The 14377-nt window shown below is 54.1% G+C and overlaps 1 protein-coding gene across 1 annotated transcript; it reads right to left on the reverse strand.

The window, feature by feature from the left end:
- Positions 1–1402: 1402 nt before the first annotated feature.
- Positions 1403–3724, reverse strand: FAM43B (family with sequence similarity 43 member B). Its single transcript, XM_077837208.1, has one exon. The coding sequence runs from the start codon at positions 3722–3724 to the stop codon at positions 2735–2737; it is 990 nt and encodes a 329-aa protein (XP_077693334.1). The 3' UTR covers positions 1403–2734.
- Positions 3725–14377: the final 10653 nt, after the last annotated feature.

A 14377-nucleotide genomic window follows, 5' to 3' on the forward strand; every position in this document is an offset into this window, starting at 1 on the left:
GATTCTCAGCCCCGTCACTCAGCACAAAGCAAATAAGCTTTTAATAAAACCCACATGCCTCAAAGGCAGAGGAATAAAGGGAAAGAGGAAAACAATCTTCTTAGCTTAAATGTGACCAGTCCCTCCCTGGTGGAAGCTCCTCGCAGAGGGTGGAGTTAAGCCACAGAGGCATTTGCCTCATGATTTTAAAAATGCCGGTTGCCATGGCCACTGGAAACGGCTGCTTATTTGACATCATTTCTAGAACTTCCGTTGCCGTCAGGAGGGAATGTGGATTTTTAAAAGCATGTCACGACTTTTCCTCGGTTTTGTTTTTTCAGGAGCTGTTTGTTCCTCCCAAGAGCAGAGATAAATGCCACGGAAGCGTGGGGGTGGCAGCCCCGGGGAAGATGAAAGGGAATAAGGCAGCTGTCTGCTTGCAAAACTGCTTACCCCTGCCCGCTTTCTCCTCCTTCTGCAATACACTCCGGTACGTTCCTCCATGTTAGGGCACAGAATCATTCCAGAGTTTCTCTCTTTTCTGGAAATTGGTTGCTAGGGGCTGATCTCCAGAGAGCGCCACACAAAAAGGGTGAGATGCTTTCATGTCTACAATCTACCCTGCATACAGCACACAGAGAAATACAGGGCTGTGTTGTCAAACAAGTGCCTGAATGGGACAGCCACATCCCACATTTGGTCATCGAAATTGGCACTTAGAGGAGGTATTTATGCACTTGCAGGTAATTTACTGGCGGTACATGCTAATTTGAACGTCAGCATGTGGGCTTTGGGCATCCTGCTACAGCTCCCCAGTTTGAAGCCAAATGTATAGCTATATTCCTACATGTGCACATGGCAGACACACGAAATGCACACAAAGTGTGAGTACACATTTGGAAAAGATACACGCATAGGCACACACCGAGAGACACAATCACACAGATTCATATGCACATGCACCCTCCCCAAATAATCACACACAACCCCCTTTTAGCAAACAAATCTTCGCCCACATACACACCCACGCAAACGTCATCATCACCATCCCAACAGAGCAGTAAAATCCCTCATTTATAATCAGTGCTTGGTACGCAATCTAGCCAAATGACCCTCCTGGTCCAGAACCTAGACTGGACCCCATAAAGGGAGAGGTGCCAGAGTCTCCATGAAGACCACTAGGAATGTTGATACCACTATTAATTTGACAGGAAGGCACTCAGATACTACTGTGAAGGGCAGCGGTATAAAACTCTGAAATAGATCAATAGATAGAAGCCCGATTCCTCACCCAGCACTGAGCTGGTTTGTGTTCCAGCTACTACTGCTCTTGAGATACAATGGCAGCTAAATGTTTACAAAAGATAAAGCACAGTAATCATATTGCAGAACGCGCAGAGAAACTTTATTACAATTACCACATTATATGCGTGTGTGTGTGCTCTCTGTGTGATGCTCTGCATCTCATCCCCAGAGTCGCACACATGTGGGCCAAATCTTTCCGCGATGTAACCCCGTTGAAGCCAAAGCAAGATGAAGAATTTGGCTCCTGGGTGTTCTATAGCCCATCTCCTTAAGACACAGCTAGGCACCCCAGGGCCAAATTTTCCAAACTTGGGTGCCAAACTGTAGACAGCTAAACCCTCCTTTAGCTACCTAAACCAAAGAGGGCTGATTTTCAGAGGTGCTGAACTTCTCCAAATCCCATCAAAGACAACTGGTGCTCAGCATCACTGAAAATCAGGATGCTTATTTAGGTACCTAAATATGAATTTAGACACTTATCTTTAGCCATGTAACTGTGTCCTGATTTGCAGAGCTCTGGAGCACTCACACAACCCCTTCTGGAGAGCTGTGGGGGCCCAGCACCTTTGAAAATCAAACCCTCAGCCCCATAGTGCTGTACATGCCGTCCCCAAACCACATCCCCTCCCCAGTGTCAGACACATACAGGCACCTGTCCTATGTGACATGTACAAAACTGTACAGAAAAATTGCATGTTGTAATAGAAGTGAAATCTAAGGGCATCTCTCTGTAAATAGATGGCTTTTTTTTAAATATATAAATTTTAGTTTAGATCAAGTAGTAAAAGTCACTTCAGCTGGACCAGCTTCTGCTTCCCTCTGCTGAAATGGAAATATAATCCCCCACCCGCAGTTTGTGTGTGTGTCTCTCTCTCTCTTTCTCTTGAAATCACTGGAAGTACAAAATACACACAAGAGTTGCTCCCTGCCAGCTGCCCATTCAGGGAACTCTTCCCCCTTCCAGAACGTGCGGGCATGTCTCAGTTTAGCAGGAGCCAGCCCATGGCTTTGATGCCAGTCATTAGAGTCAGGGCAGTCTTTCTCCCAGCCGGTTAGCAAGTGTCTCTCTCTCTGTGTGTGTGTGTGTGTGTAAGAGATGGAGATATATGCACCAACCGGTCGAGATCATTTCAGTGTCCGCTCAGAAGAAGATCAGGGGAAAGGGCCAGGCCGGAGCCGGTGCCCGTACTCGGATGGCAGGAGTGAAGCAGTGTTAAGGGCAGGCAGGGTAGGTCAGTCTATCTGTGTGCGAGCCCCGCCAGCCCGCGGGGCCCGCTGACTGCTGTCCGCTTCCGGCGATCTGCCTCTCCCCGGCTGCAAAGGCAGCAGCCAGGGGCACCGGGCAGGGGCCCAGCTGCCGGTGGCGTTTCCAGCCTCCTTCTGCCCAGCCTCACCCCAGCCAGGCGGGCCCTTCCGCCAAGGCAGCGGGGCTGTCTCTAGCCTCCGGGCCTCAGCAGCCCGACCAGCAGGGTCCCTCCCGAGCGGGCTTCCAGGGCGCCGGGGAACGGAGGCTCCAGCCCCTCATCTCCCGGGCTAACGTCAGCACCTCGGCCCGCTCCCGGCGCTGCGGGGCGCTGGCGCCCGCAGCCGCAGGCTCGCCGCCGCCGGAGGGCGCCGGGCTGCGGGAGCCGCCCAGGTTCTCCTCGCCGCCGCCCTCCTCCTCCTCCAGGATGGAGCTGAGCCGGCGGGCGCCGCGGCTGCGGTCGGCGCGGGGCCGGTAGGGGCACTGCCCGTGGAGCAGCTTGCGGGCGGGCACCCGCGGCACGACGGCGTCGCCCAGGCGCTGGCGCTGGAGGCGCCGGGAGTCGTTGAGCCTCTGCAGGCGCTTGAAGTCGCCGAAGGCGGCGCTGGCCGTCTGGTGGAGCAGCCGCGCCAGGGCCCGCGCCGTCTCCGCCTTGGCCAGCAGCGCGGCGTGGCAGCGCAGCACCACGGCCTTGTTCTTCACCTGGTGCCGGTAGACCCAGGCCAAGAGCTTGGGGTGCCGGCCGTCGGCCGCGCAGTGGGTGATGCGGGGCAGCAGGTAGGCGTGGCCCGGCCGCCGCCCGCCGGCGCCGCCCCGCGCCTCGCAGGGGGCCAGGCGGATGCCGTGCGCCCCCAGCGTCAGCTTCACCTTGGTGCCGCTGGCCCCGCCGTCGCTCTTGGCCCAGATCTTGCCCACCGCCTCGTCCGTGCAGCCCTCGCCCTTGGCCTGCAGCGTGACCGCGTTGCCCAGGTACCAGGCCGTGTAGGTGGGGTCCTCCTGGTTCAGCTCCACCTTGTGCCGCCGGCTGCGGAACACGCTGCCCAGCCGCTCCAGCGGGCACTCGGGCAGCAGGTCCGGGCAGGAGCGCAGGAAGCTGGAGAGCAGGGAGGCGTAGCTCAGCCCCGGGCCCAGGCTCTTCGCTTTGCCCCGGCGCTCCGCTTCCACCAGCACGAATTTGTTCCTGCGCCAGGGCAGCATCGCGGCTCTGCAAGGGGGAGGGTAAGAGGCTGGAGAGGCAGCGGGACCCGGTCCTGGCCGGCAATCGCTGCCTTCCCCCGGCGCAGGGAAGGGGCTTTCCTCCGAGCCCACCGGGAGGGGCCCCGATCCCGCGGCTCCTCCCCGAGCCATTGTTCCGCCCCACCCCCTCCGGGAGATGTCCGGGTCCCTACCCCACTGCACCGCCTGGAATGGCCCCGGTCCCTACCCCACTGCACCGCCTGGAGATGCCCCGTCCCTACCCCACTGCACCGCTTGGAATGGCCCCGGTCCCTACCCCACTGCACCGCCTGGAGATGCCCCGGTCCCTACCCCACTGCACCGCCTGGAGATGCCCCGTCCCTACCCCACTGCACCGCCTGGAATGGCCCCGGTCCCTACCCCACTGCACCGCCTGGAGATGCCCCGTCCCTACCCCACTGCACCGCTTGGAATGGCCCCGGTCCCTACCCTACGGCACCTCCTGGAGATGCCCCGTCCCTACCCCCCTGCAGATTGCTGGGAGTGCCCCTCCCTCTGCCCTGCCCCACTGCAAATGGATGGATTTGCCCCTCTCTCAGCCCTTCCCCCCCACGCCCGCCCACTCTCCTGCATCTGGGCGGGTGCCCCTGTCCCGCTGTTTTTACCCCACTGCTGCTGGAGGGAGATGCGCCGATCCCGATCGCCCTGTCCCGCTGCGGGCTGCGGCTCCCGGTCCCGCGGCTTCTCCTGCCCTGACAGCACTGAGGAGAGGATGCGGGGATTCATCCCCTGCCGGTGCGTGTGCTGCTCCCCCTCCCGGGCGGCTCCATCAGCCCACGGCGCGCACACATGCAGCCACACACGCACACAGCAGCCCAGAGCTCTCACATAGACACACACACACACCAGCCCAGAGCCTCTGTCTCTCCCACACACACAGAGCAGCCCAGAGCTCTCACATAGACACACACACAGAGCAGCCCAGAGCTCTCACATAGACACACACACACACCAGCCCAGAGCCTCTGTCTCTCCCATACACACAGAGCAGCCCAGAGCTCTCACATAGACACACACACACACCAGCCCAGAGCCTCTGTCTCTCCCATACACACAGAGCAGCCCAGAGCTCTCACATAGACACACACACACCAGCCCAGAGCCTCTGTCTCTCACACACACACGCAGTGGCTCAGAGCTCGCTCACACACCACACGTGCGCACACACACATATACACACACAGAGATCAGCCCAGAGGACACACACACACACACACACACACAGTGGCTCAGAGCTTGCTCACTCACACACACACATATACACACAGAGAGATCAGCCCAGAGCTCACCCACACACACACCAGCTCAGAGCTCACCCACAGGGAGACCACTTTTCCCACAGCCTCACCTGGGCCATTTCTGCAATGCCCATCAGCCATGGGGCTGCCTCTCAAGCAGACGCCCGCCCGGCTCTTGGCTACACATTGCTTTGGCCATGGGGATGTGACTGGGTGAGGTGTGTTCCTTGCACTCACAATTCTGAGCACTCACAAAATCAGAGAGATGCCAAGGACGTTTGCCATAGCAACCTTAGCTCAGGCCTGTGGTGTCTAAGTACTAGAGAGCCCAGGGTTCCTCTGTGTGTGAGGGGGTTTGGGGGGGTGTGGAGAGAGAAACCAGTGCTGTGGTCCACTCAAAGCAAAAGAACCTAGAATTAGCCCACGGTGGGAAAACAAATATTTACCCTGCCACGTACACTCGGGGTCAGTGCTGTGGGATTTTCATACCAGCTTCCTAGTGCTGGTTTCAAAGATGCTGGAGGCAAACATGTCATGGGTGCTTAAAGACAGGCAATTGCGTCAATATTTAGGTAGGTAAATAAGTGGCCCCGTTTCCAGAGCTTCTGAGCACCCGCAAATCAGGTGACTTATTCCAGGCCTAAAGGTGCATCTCGGCACCCACGTTTAGAAATTTGATTTTTTTTGGCACAGCTCCAAAGCACAAAGGCCAGTGTCATCGTTTGCACAGCGCTCTCCATCTTCGAAGCACTTGGTGAACATTTATCATCGCAACAAACCAAGGGGGTAGGTAAATTTCAGGATCCTGTTTTACAGATGGGGAAACTAAGGCAGAGCAGGTGGAAATGACTTGCCCAAGGCCTCAGAAGGATCAGAGATTAACTCACGAGTTCCTAACCCCCATCTGTGCTCAGATCATGCCTCTTAGCCCAGTTCATGGAATACCATAAATCTTGGCTCAATTGTAATTTTCTTCTTGTGAGTTTCTAATAGCCTCTGAATATTATTTCAATGAAATATTTATGGCTGTTGATGAGTATGGAATTAGGGTTTCCGGTGTCCGGTTTTTGACCAGCACACCAGGTCGAAAAGGGACCCTGGCGGCTCCAGTCAGCATTGCGGACTGGGATATTAGAAGTCTGATTGGTGGCACAGCGGGGCTGGCAGGCTCCCTGCCTGGCTCCGCGCGGCTCCTGGGAAGCGGCCGGCATGTCCGGCTCCTAGGTGGAGGGGCAGCCAGGGGGGCTCCGCGTGCTGTCCCCGCTCCTCGCCCACAGGCACAGCTCCCATTGGCTGTGTCAGGCCACGAGCGCTCCAGCTGGAGTTGGCTGTTGAGGGGCCATGGCATGCGAAGCTCCTACTGCTGCCCACTTCTCACACTCCTGTGGCTGGCCTCCGGCTGCAGTGTGTGCCCCTGCGGCTACCCTGTGCTCGGTCACACCATTGCCGGCACCAGGAGTTCGAGGTATCCCTGTCTTCGAGTGATGCAAGGCGCTCTGGGAATGGGGCTGCTGAAGGACCTCCCAAAGCCCGCACCTCCTCCCACATCCCAACTCTGCCCCAGCACTCAGCCCCCTCCTGCACTCCGAAGTGCTTGGCCCCAGCCTTGAGCCCCCTCCTGCACCCCAAACCCCACATCCCCAGCCCCACCCCAGAGCCCACACATGCAGCTGGAGCCCTCACCCCTCCCATACCCCAATCCAGAGCCCCCTCCTGCACCCTGAACCCTCATTTCTGGCCCCACCCCAGAACCTGCACCCCCAGCCCAGAGCCCATACCTCCTTCCACATCCCAACTCCCTGCCCCATCCTGGAGCCCCCTCCCACACTCTGAAACCCTCAGCCCCATGCCTCCAGTCCGGAGCCCGCTCCTTCACCCCAAACACCTCATCCCTGGCCCCACCCCAGAGCCTGCACCCCCAGCCTGAGCCCTCAACCCCTCCTACACCCTAACCCCAACCCCCTGCCCCAACCTGGAGCCTCCTCCCATATCCTAAACCCTCAGCCTCACCTCCTAGCCCGGTGCCCCCTCCTGCACCCCAAACCCCCCATCCCTGGCCCAACCCCAGAGCCTGCACCCCCAGCCGGAGCCTTCACCCCATCCCATACCCCAACCTCCTGCCCCAGCCCGGTGAAAGTGAGCGAGTGAGTGAGGGTGGGGGAGAGTGAGCGACGGAGGGAGGGAGGATGGGGTAAGCGGGGGGCTGGGGCCTCGGTGAAGGGGCAGGGCCTCAGAGAAGGGGCGGGGGTCTCAGGGAAGGGGCGGGGCAAGGGTGTTTGGTTTCCTGCCATTAGAAAGTTGGCTAGCCTAGATGACCTACAGAAGGTGTGTGCGTGCCCCTGTATGGCTGTGTGTGTGTGTGTCAAGTGCACATGAAAGAGTGAAGGTGAATTGTGTCTGTCCATGCTGGAGGCTGTGTGTACACATAGTGTATTGTTTGCCACCAGCACATCTTGTAAATATTGCAGACGTTGTTCACTCCAGAAATAATTCAGGTTTCATCAGAACTTGCAAGGAGACTTTGGCGAGGCCTAATTCTCATTTACATTAAGGCCCTTTTGCACTGAAAGGGACCTAAGTGTAAATGAGAATCAGGCCCTCAGTGTTCCTGAGAACTGTGACGTGTGCGGTTACGAGGGCGATGCTGTCATGCTCTGTGTGCACGTGTGTGTGACGGTGAGTGGGGGAGTCAGGCATCTGACACACAATTGCCTGCTGGAAGCCAGAGCTGCAGTTTAAGCTTGGTAGCTCTCTGTGCTGTGGTCCTGGATGAGTGCAAGGATGGGTTCGGCTGCTGGATTTGAGCCATAAGACCCCTTGCAACCAACTAGAGAGCTGCTGCCTGACGACATTTAGGCTACATAGAATCATAGAATATCAAGGTTGGAAGGGACCTCAGGAGGTCATCTAGTCCAACCCCCTGCTCAAAGCAGAACCAATCCCCAATTTTTGCCCCAGATCCCTAAATGGCCCCCTCAAGGATTGAACTCACAACCCTGGGTTTAGCAGGCCAATGCTCAAACCACTGAGCTATCCCTCCCCCCCAAATCTGCACTGTGATCTAGGGGGGTGATTCCCAGCTCGCGTACACCTGCTCGTGCTAGCGTGAGGAGAACTAGTGCGAGTATAAATAGTAGCCGACAGATCCTGGCCAGCGGCCGGCGGGATCGAACCGCAGACCTCTGGAGCTTAGTGCACGAGCCTCTCCAGCATGAGCTAAAAGCCCACCGTTAGCTGAGGCTGCAGAGCAGACTCATTTCTCGCTCGCTCTCGAAGTGGTCACGGTGCCACTAGATGGGACAGAGCTCCACACCCAGGTGGCGTGTGGGTTACAGCCCCACAGAGAGTGGCTGGGCGGCTCAGCCGTGCCAGGGGAAACCCAGCTGACCTCTGGGGGTCTGTGTTTCAGCCGTGCTACCCTGGCTACATGGCTAGTGATACTGGTGCCAGCTCTCAACAAACTGGCACGAGTCCATGTATGCGAGCTGGGAATCACACCCCTAGCCCGTCGTGTACATGTAGCCTCAGACATATGCCAGTGCCCTCCTTTGATGGGGAGGCCTGATTTGCACTTAACACGTAGGTTGACATAGCTATGGCATTCGGGGCTGTGTGTGAAAATCCACCCGCTAAGCACGGCAGCTACCCCGAGCAAAACCCCCCAGTGTGGACACAGCTAGGTGGGTGGATGCATTCCTCCTCCAGCCTACCTACCGTCTCTGGGGGAGCTGGAGTTAGTACACTCACCACAGGGGTGCTTCCATTGTAGCAACTTCCCAGTAGAGCCTACACCACGGGGTTACCGTTGCAGCCCCATTGCTATGCCACTGTAAGCCCTGGAGCACAGACAAGCCTTTAATCAAACTGATCGCTTTCCTCTCTCTCTCACGCAGACACACCCACCCATGTTCTTAAACACACAAAGTCCCCTGCCTTCTGTGCTCCTCAAGGGCCGGAGCTCTCTCTTGCACTGTGTTCATGGGAAGTAGTGGGGTTCCCATTCCATGTGCCCAGAGACCGAGGGTGGGGGGGGTCTACATTTTATTCGTCTTATCCTTATTTATTATTCGTATCACTGTAGGGCCTAGGAGCCCCAATCATGCCCCAGGACCCTTCCGTGCAAACACAGAACAAGTCTGACCTCTGCCACTGACTCCCTGAGTGACCTTTGGAAAGTCAGCTAATTTCTCTGTGCCTTGCTTCCTCCTCTAAAATAGAGTTAATGAGATTGCCTTCATTTAAGTTGTAAGCGCTTCAGGCTATGGACCGTCTTTCACTGTGTGTGCAGGCAGCTACTGTGGAAAGGCTCCCATTGACTTCGCTGGGCAGTTGGAGTGGGGCTCTAAATGAGAGGTCGCATGAGAAATCGTCAGACCCATCTCTGGCCCTCGCTAGTGCTAACGCTAGGAGCAGACTCCCAGATTTCCATGGCAGCAGCTCCTCGTTCGCTGATCCTCTTGGTTTTTCACCTGCTGTTGAGCCTTCCTACTGCCCGAACTACTCTGACCAAGGCCTGGCAACGGCCTGTCTCTGTGTTGGCAGTGGGGGAGACTGGACACTGTTAATTAGAAAAATAAGACACCTGGACCCTGCCAAGTCACCGTTAATGAAGTTAAGATTTAATATTCATTAGCTCTGCTGTGCTTGTTCATCGTGAAGATGACTCCTTGATTTGTAACCTCACTTCAGGAGGGTGCTAAAACATGACCACATAATCCTACTGCCGCCATAAACACCAGAAATGGAGTTAGCAGGATGATGGTCAGAGGTGAGGGAGGGCCAGGCGGACATTTTACCGAGGAGACTCAGCTGTTCGTGAGTTTTCAGTCCTGCAGTAAATCCTCAGGCCTTTGGAATTCAGCTGCTTCTTTCTTAGTAATTGTTTCCTCTCCTTCTCTCTTTACTGCGATGGGTCGCTCTGGAAGGAATGGACAAAGCATAGGTATGATGCAGAGGAATGGAGCCGTGCCCAGGAGCCTGCTTTACCTTCCACAGGATTCAGACAATCCATCTGATTTTCTGCAAGGTACCTGTAGTTATTGGAAGGAGCCTGGTCTAGGGACAGCGTAAGGTTGGGTGCACTACCCAGATGCTCAGGTACCGGGGTGATAGGGTTCTGAGATCACTGTCCTGAGCGTGGGATGAATGGAAAGAAAAAGAAAGAAAGAAAGAAAGAAAGAAAGAAAGAAAGAAAGAAAGAAAAAGGCTTGGATAAAATATCAACACTCCTCCCTCATTCAATCTTCACCCATTTTAGGACTAAACGATAATTGATCTTCAAAAGTAGAGAGACGCACATAGGTGGGAGAAGTATACATCCGATGAAGTGAGCTGTAGCTCACAAAAGCTCATGCTCAAATAAATTGGTTAGTCTCTAAGGTGCCACAAGTCCTCCTTTTCTTTTTGCGAATACAGACTAACACGGCTGTTACTCTGAAACCTGTCATAGGTGGGAGAGTGGTTCAAGGAAGAAGAAGGAAAAAAGAGTACTTGTGGTGGGAGAGGAAAGGAGCAGAAATGTAGCATCAGAGAAAGCAGTTAGGAACTCTGCACCCTCTACACTTACGGTGGCTGGTGCATTCCACTTGATGCCAGAATGTGCACTGGGCCTGGGGGGCGGCTTGCCCTATAAAGTACCTCTGTGATGTTATCCTATGCCATTAAGGACCTCACTGGAACTGGCAAATGGGGACGGGAAGGTGGATTGGATTTGCTGGAAAGGAATGTAGAGTTGAAAGCACTTCCTTTGCTTCTGGGCCCAGCAGTTTATTTTGAAGATCTCTGGCCTGTGTTCAGACTAGACGGTCACAACGGTCCCTTCTGGCTCTGGAATCTATGAATTTGGGAGCTCATTCTTAACATGAACAGTGCAAATGTGACAACCCACCTACCCCACGTGAATCATCAGATGAATTTGGATTTTCAGCACCACAACACAGACTTTTACCACTTGACTTAAAGGAGAAGCCTCATTAGCTGGTAGCAGGAATAGGCTGTTATCCTCTAATGGCCGAGCCCTTGGCAGGGGGAGCCTGACACACCCTGTGCTAGGATGGGTAACACAAACAGGCCTGCTCCAGGCTGTGTTTATTTCAGCCCCAGAGCCGTCTCACGGAAAGGAGAAGATCGCAAAAGAGGGACTATCAGATAATGAAATAAGCCTCTGAGCTGCAGGATGAGTTTGGCAGGATCCTTTCTGCTTATCAGGTTTCAGCTCTCTTTCGTTCCATCGTCCCGATGACAGGGCAAAGGCATCGCCTCACTCTGCGGTTCGAGCCTGAGACATAATCCCCCTAAGAATCCCTTTGAAACATCACACCGGGAACAGCAGCATTTTAACAGGACAAAAGTCTGGGGAAAAGGGATTTCTGAGTCCTCGCTAAGCACCTCAGTGGGTGTCAAGCATCCCTCACGCCCCTCCCAAGGACGGTGGGTTGGGAGGGCCGGACGGTCAAGGCAGAGCTGCTAATCTGCAAACCCTTGCTGTCGCACAGAAAAGGCACATAGCTCGCTGCTTCTTCATGAAGCAACATTGCCCAGCAGCTCTCCTCAGCCATGGGGCGATTACCGATGAGAGATCTGGGCCGGGTGACGCTGACAGGCACCGGGGGCACGTGCTCCTTCATGGGACGTGCAGCGCAGCCAGCCAGGGCCTGTGGCTATCCCTTCAAATCAGATCTAGGGGAGGTGAAGGAGGTGGTGAGAAGCAGCCCCCTAACGAGCAATGAGTGTCTCACACCAAACCATCAGGGCTGCTCAGCGGTGCTTGTGACTGGCGCTGCTGCCCTGGAGGAGCCCTGGATAAAGAACATTATTCAGTGACGTCTCCCATTTCCTTCCCTTCTCTCTGCCTGCCTCGATGCCTCCCTGACACTCATGGCAGCGTGATGACCCCTGGGGCAAGACAACGTTAATTACCCCCGCTGCCCGTAGCTTGGCTCTGTTCTGCTTCCTTCACGGGGAGGATGGAGGCCTTTCAAAGAGGGACGATGAATTTGACTCATCAGTGGGACTGGAGGGAGAGCCCTCTGAGTGGGATGGTGCTAGATAGCCTCTGGGGTGGATTTTCCTTCCTACGTTCCACCTCCCTGACCCCTAAGTGGTGGGGCCATTGTGCCCCACATCCTTTCTTCGTAGGAAGTTATACAGGAAGCGTGAAAAAGCCCAGCCCTGTGCACAGGGCTACCACAATGTAAGTCCCATGTGAGTGATGTTCAGGGTTTGTGCTGACTGTCTCCACAGGACAGAAGCAGGAGTGGACAGTTCATAGAAATTAATAACCAAGGGAAAGGAATAAATAACAACACTGTAACTAAGGTTACCAACCTAAATGAATCTGCTGGGCTGCAAGCGTGCCGTGGCCTTCTTCTGGTTCGAATCAGCACTGCTCATCTATGTGTCAGTCTCCTGTACTACTGGCAGGTAGCGGAGATTCTCCAGAAGCAGAGGCTTCTGAGTTGCTAGCCACGTTGTCACCATAACGTTCCGAACCATCTGATTGTGCAGCACAAAGACAATCTCAGTGTCCTGAATGCCATAGATTTTTTCCCCATGATACTTTGCCTTTTTCATAGTGTCTCCTATCCAAGGCTTTCAAAGATATGAATGAACTAAACTTCTCTGCCTAGGAGGGAAGCATTATTATCATCCCCACTGTACACTTGGGGAAACAGAAATGCTCAGGGACTTGCAAAACACCATGGAGTGAATCATTGGCAGGGATGGGATTCAAACTCAGGAGCTCCTGGTTACCCAGGATGCAGGCATTTACACTGTGCTCATTGCCACCTGTATGGGCCAACCCTGAGCTCAGCCCACTAGACCACACTACCACTGGATAGAAAACCCCCGTGCAAAGTGGTCTAGGTACAACCGCGGGAACTACAGGCAGAAGTAATTCATCCTGGATTTGGTTATGGCTGGTGCTGCCATCAGATCTTTGTCATCTCTGAGACATGACTCTAAAAAGCAGCTTTCAAACCCAGTCCAACATACGGTCTAAAAGAGCAGCGGTTAAAAGCTGCTGGCTCTTGTTAACAGTAAAAACCCTGGACCCATTGGTCAGGTTCCGCCCAGCTTGTAGCACCATGTGCTGAGGGGACTGAGACACTGACCCACAGAAGGGCCCAGCAAGGATGGAAGCATCCCCATATAAGGGGCTCTTGGTATAGCCGGGAAATGTACAACTCAAGAGCACTTTTCATAGTAACTTCCTGATCCCTTTGGTGTCTTTCTGAGACCAGCTTGCCTGCCCTCTTGTAAGCACTATTTTCCCAGCATGCTTTTCTAGGGACTGTTCCTTTAAATGCAGCAGAGCCAACCAGCTGCAGGCTTAAGAAAGCTGTTTTATAGCCAGGCACTGCTTCTCCTGTTCTTCTGCTTGGTAAGTTCCCTGAACTCCTTTGATGGTTTCCGGTTCCTTTTCTTGTTAATATTGCTGAGCAGAGAGCACATTCCCGCAGAGCTCTTCTCAGATGGGGGGGAAGGAGAGACCCCCATTTTAGCAAAGTGTAAATAATTGTCGTTAAAACCAATAGGTTGGATACTTGATGGGCACCCTGAGCTCCCAAACCTGTAAAGGATAAGGCCTTTGTTCCTGTGTTTCCATTCCTGCATAAGCCAGAGGAGCCTGGCATATCCAAACACTCACTGAGGAACTCATGGTACTGCATATTTCCAGATGATAGTCCTTCAAAGCATTCTTCCCCAGTTGAAATCCAATTTCCTGGGGCTACATAATCCAGGAAATTTGCGTAGGACTATTGCAATATAAATAAAGTACCAGCATGCAGCTTGCTCTCCCTTTCCCCTTCCAACACAGACATCCATCCATATACATACACACCATGTTTATACACACAAGCACCCCATTTGCATGCAAATATGCCACATTCATACATGGCACATTTGCATACACACATCCACTATTCATGCAAACACACTGTTGTCATTCCCATTCCCACCCACGCTACAGATAACACCCAGGCAAGCACAGTCTCCTGCTTTCATTTCCGGCAGCATATGCTATGACACCAGCAAGAATGCAATGCAGCTCTAGAATACTAGGATAAAAGAAAAGCAGCCAAAATAATAATCAAAAATGGCTTTGTTTCTAAAGTTCCTCCTTTTAATGTGAGGGCTCTGGTTTGGAATGTGCTTTATCCTATCTGCAGCGTAAGGATGTTTAAAGGGACATTGTAGCGTCTACCAACTCAGGTCCAAAATGTAGTGGGGTTTTGTTTGTGTGTTTGCTTTTGGAGTGGGGTGGGGTTATTAAACCTAATGAAAATGCCTGGGGGTTGAAAGGGTGACTTCATCCTCCTTCTTAAAGGTTATGAATGAACCTCCCCACAGCAGCATTGTGCTAGGTAGTCCC

The sequence above is a fragment of the Eretmochelys imbricata genome, chromosome 18 (assembly GCF_965152235.1).
Source record: "Eretmochelys imbricata isolate rEreImb1 chromosome 18, rEreImb1.hap1, whole genome shotgun sequence".
Lineage (NCBI taxonomy): Eukaryota > Metazoa > Chordata > Testudines > Cheloniidae > Eretmochelys > Eretmochelys imbricata.

Coding starts and splice junctions, on each gene's coding strand:
- FAM43B (XM_077837208.1), bottom strand. CDS start 3,724: ATGCTGCCCTGGCGCAGGAACAAATTCGTGCTGGTGGAAGCGGAGCGC.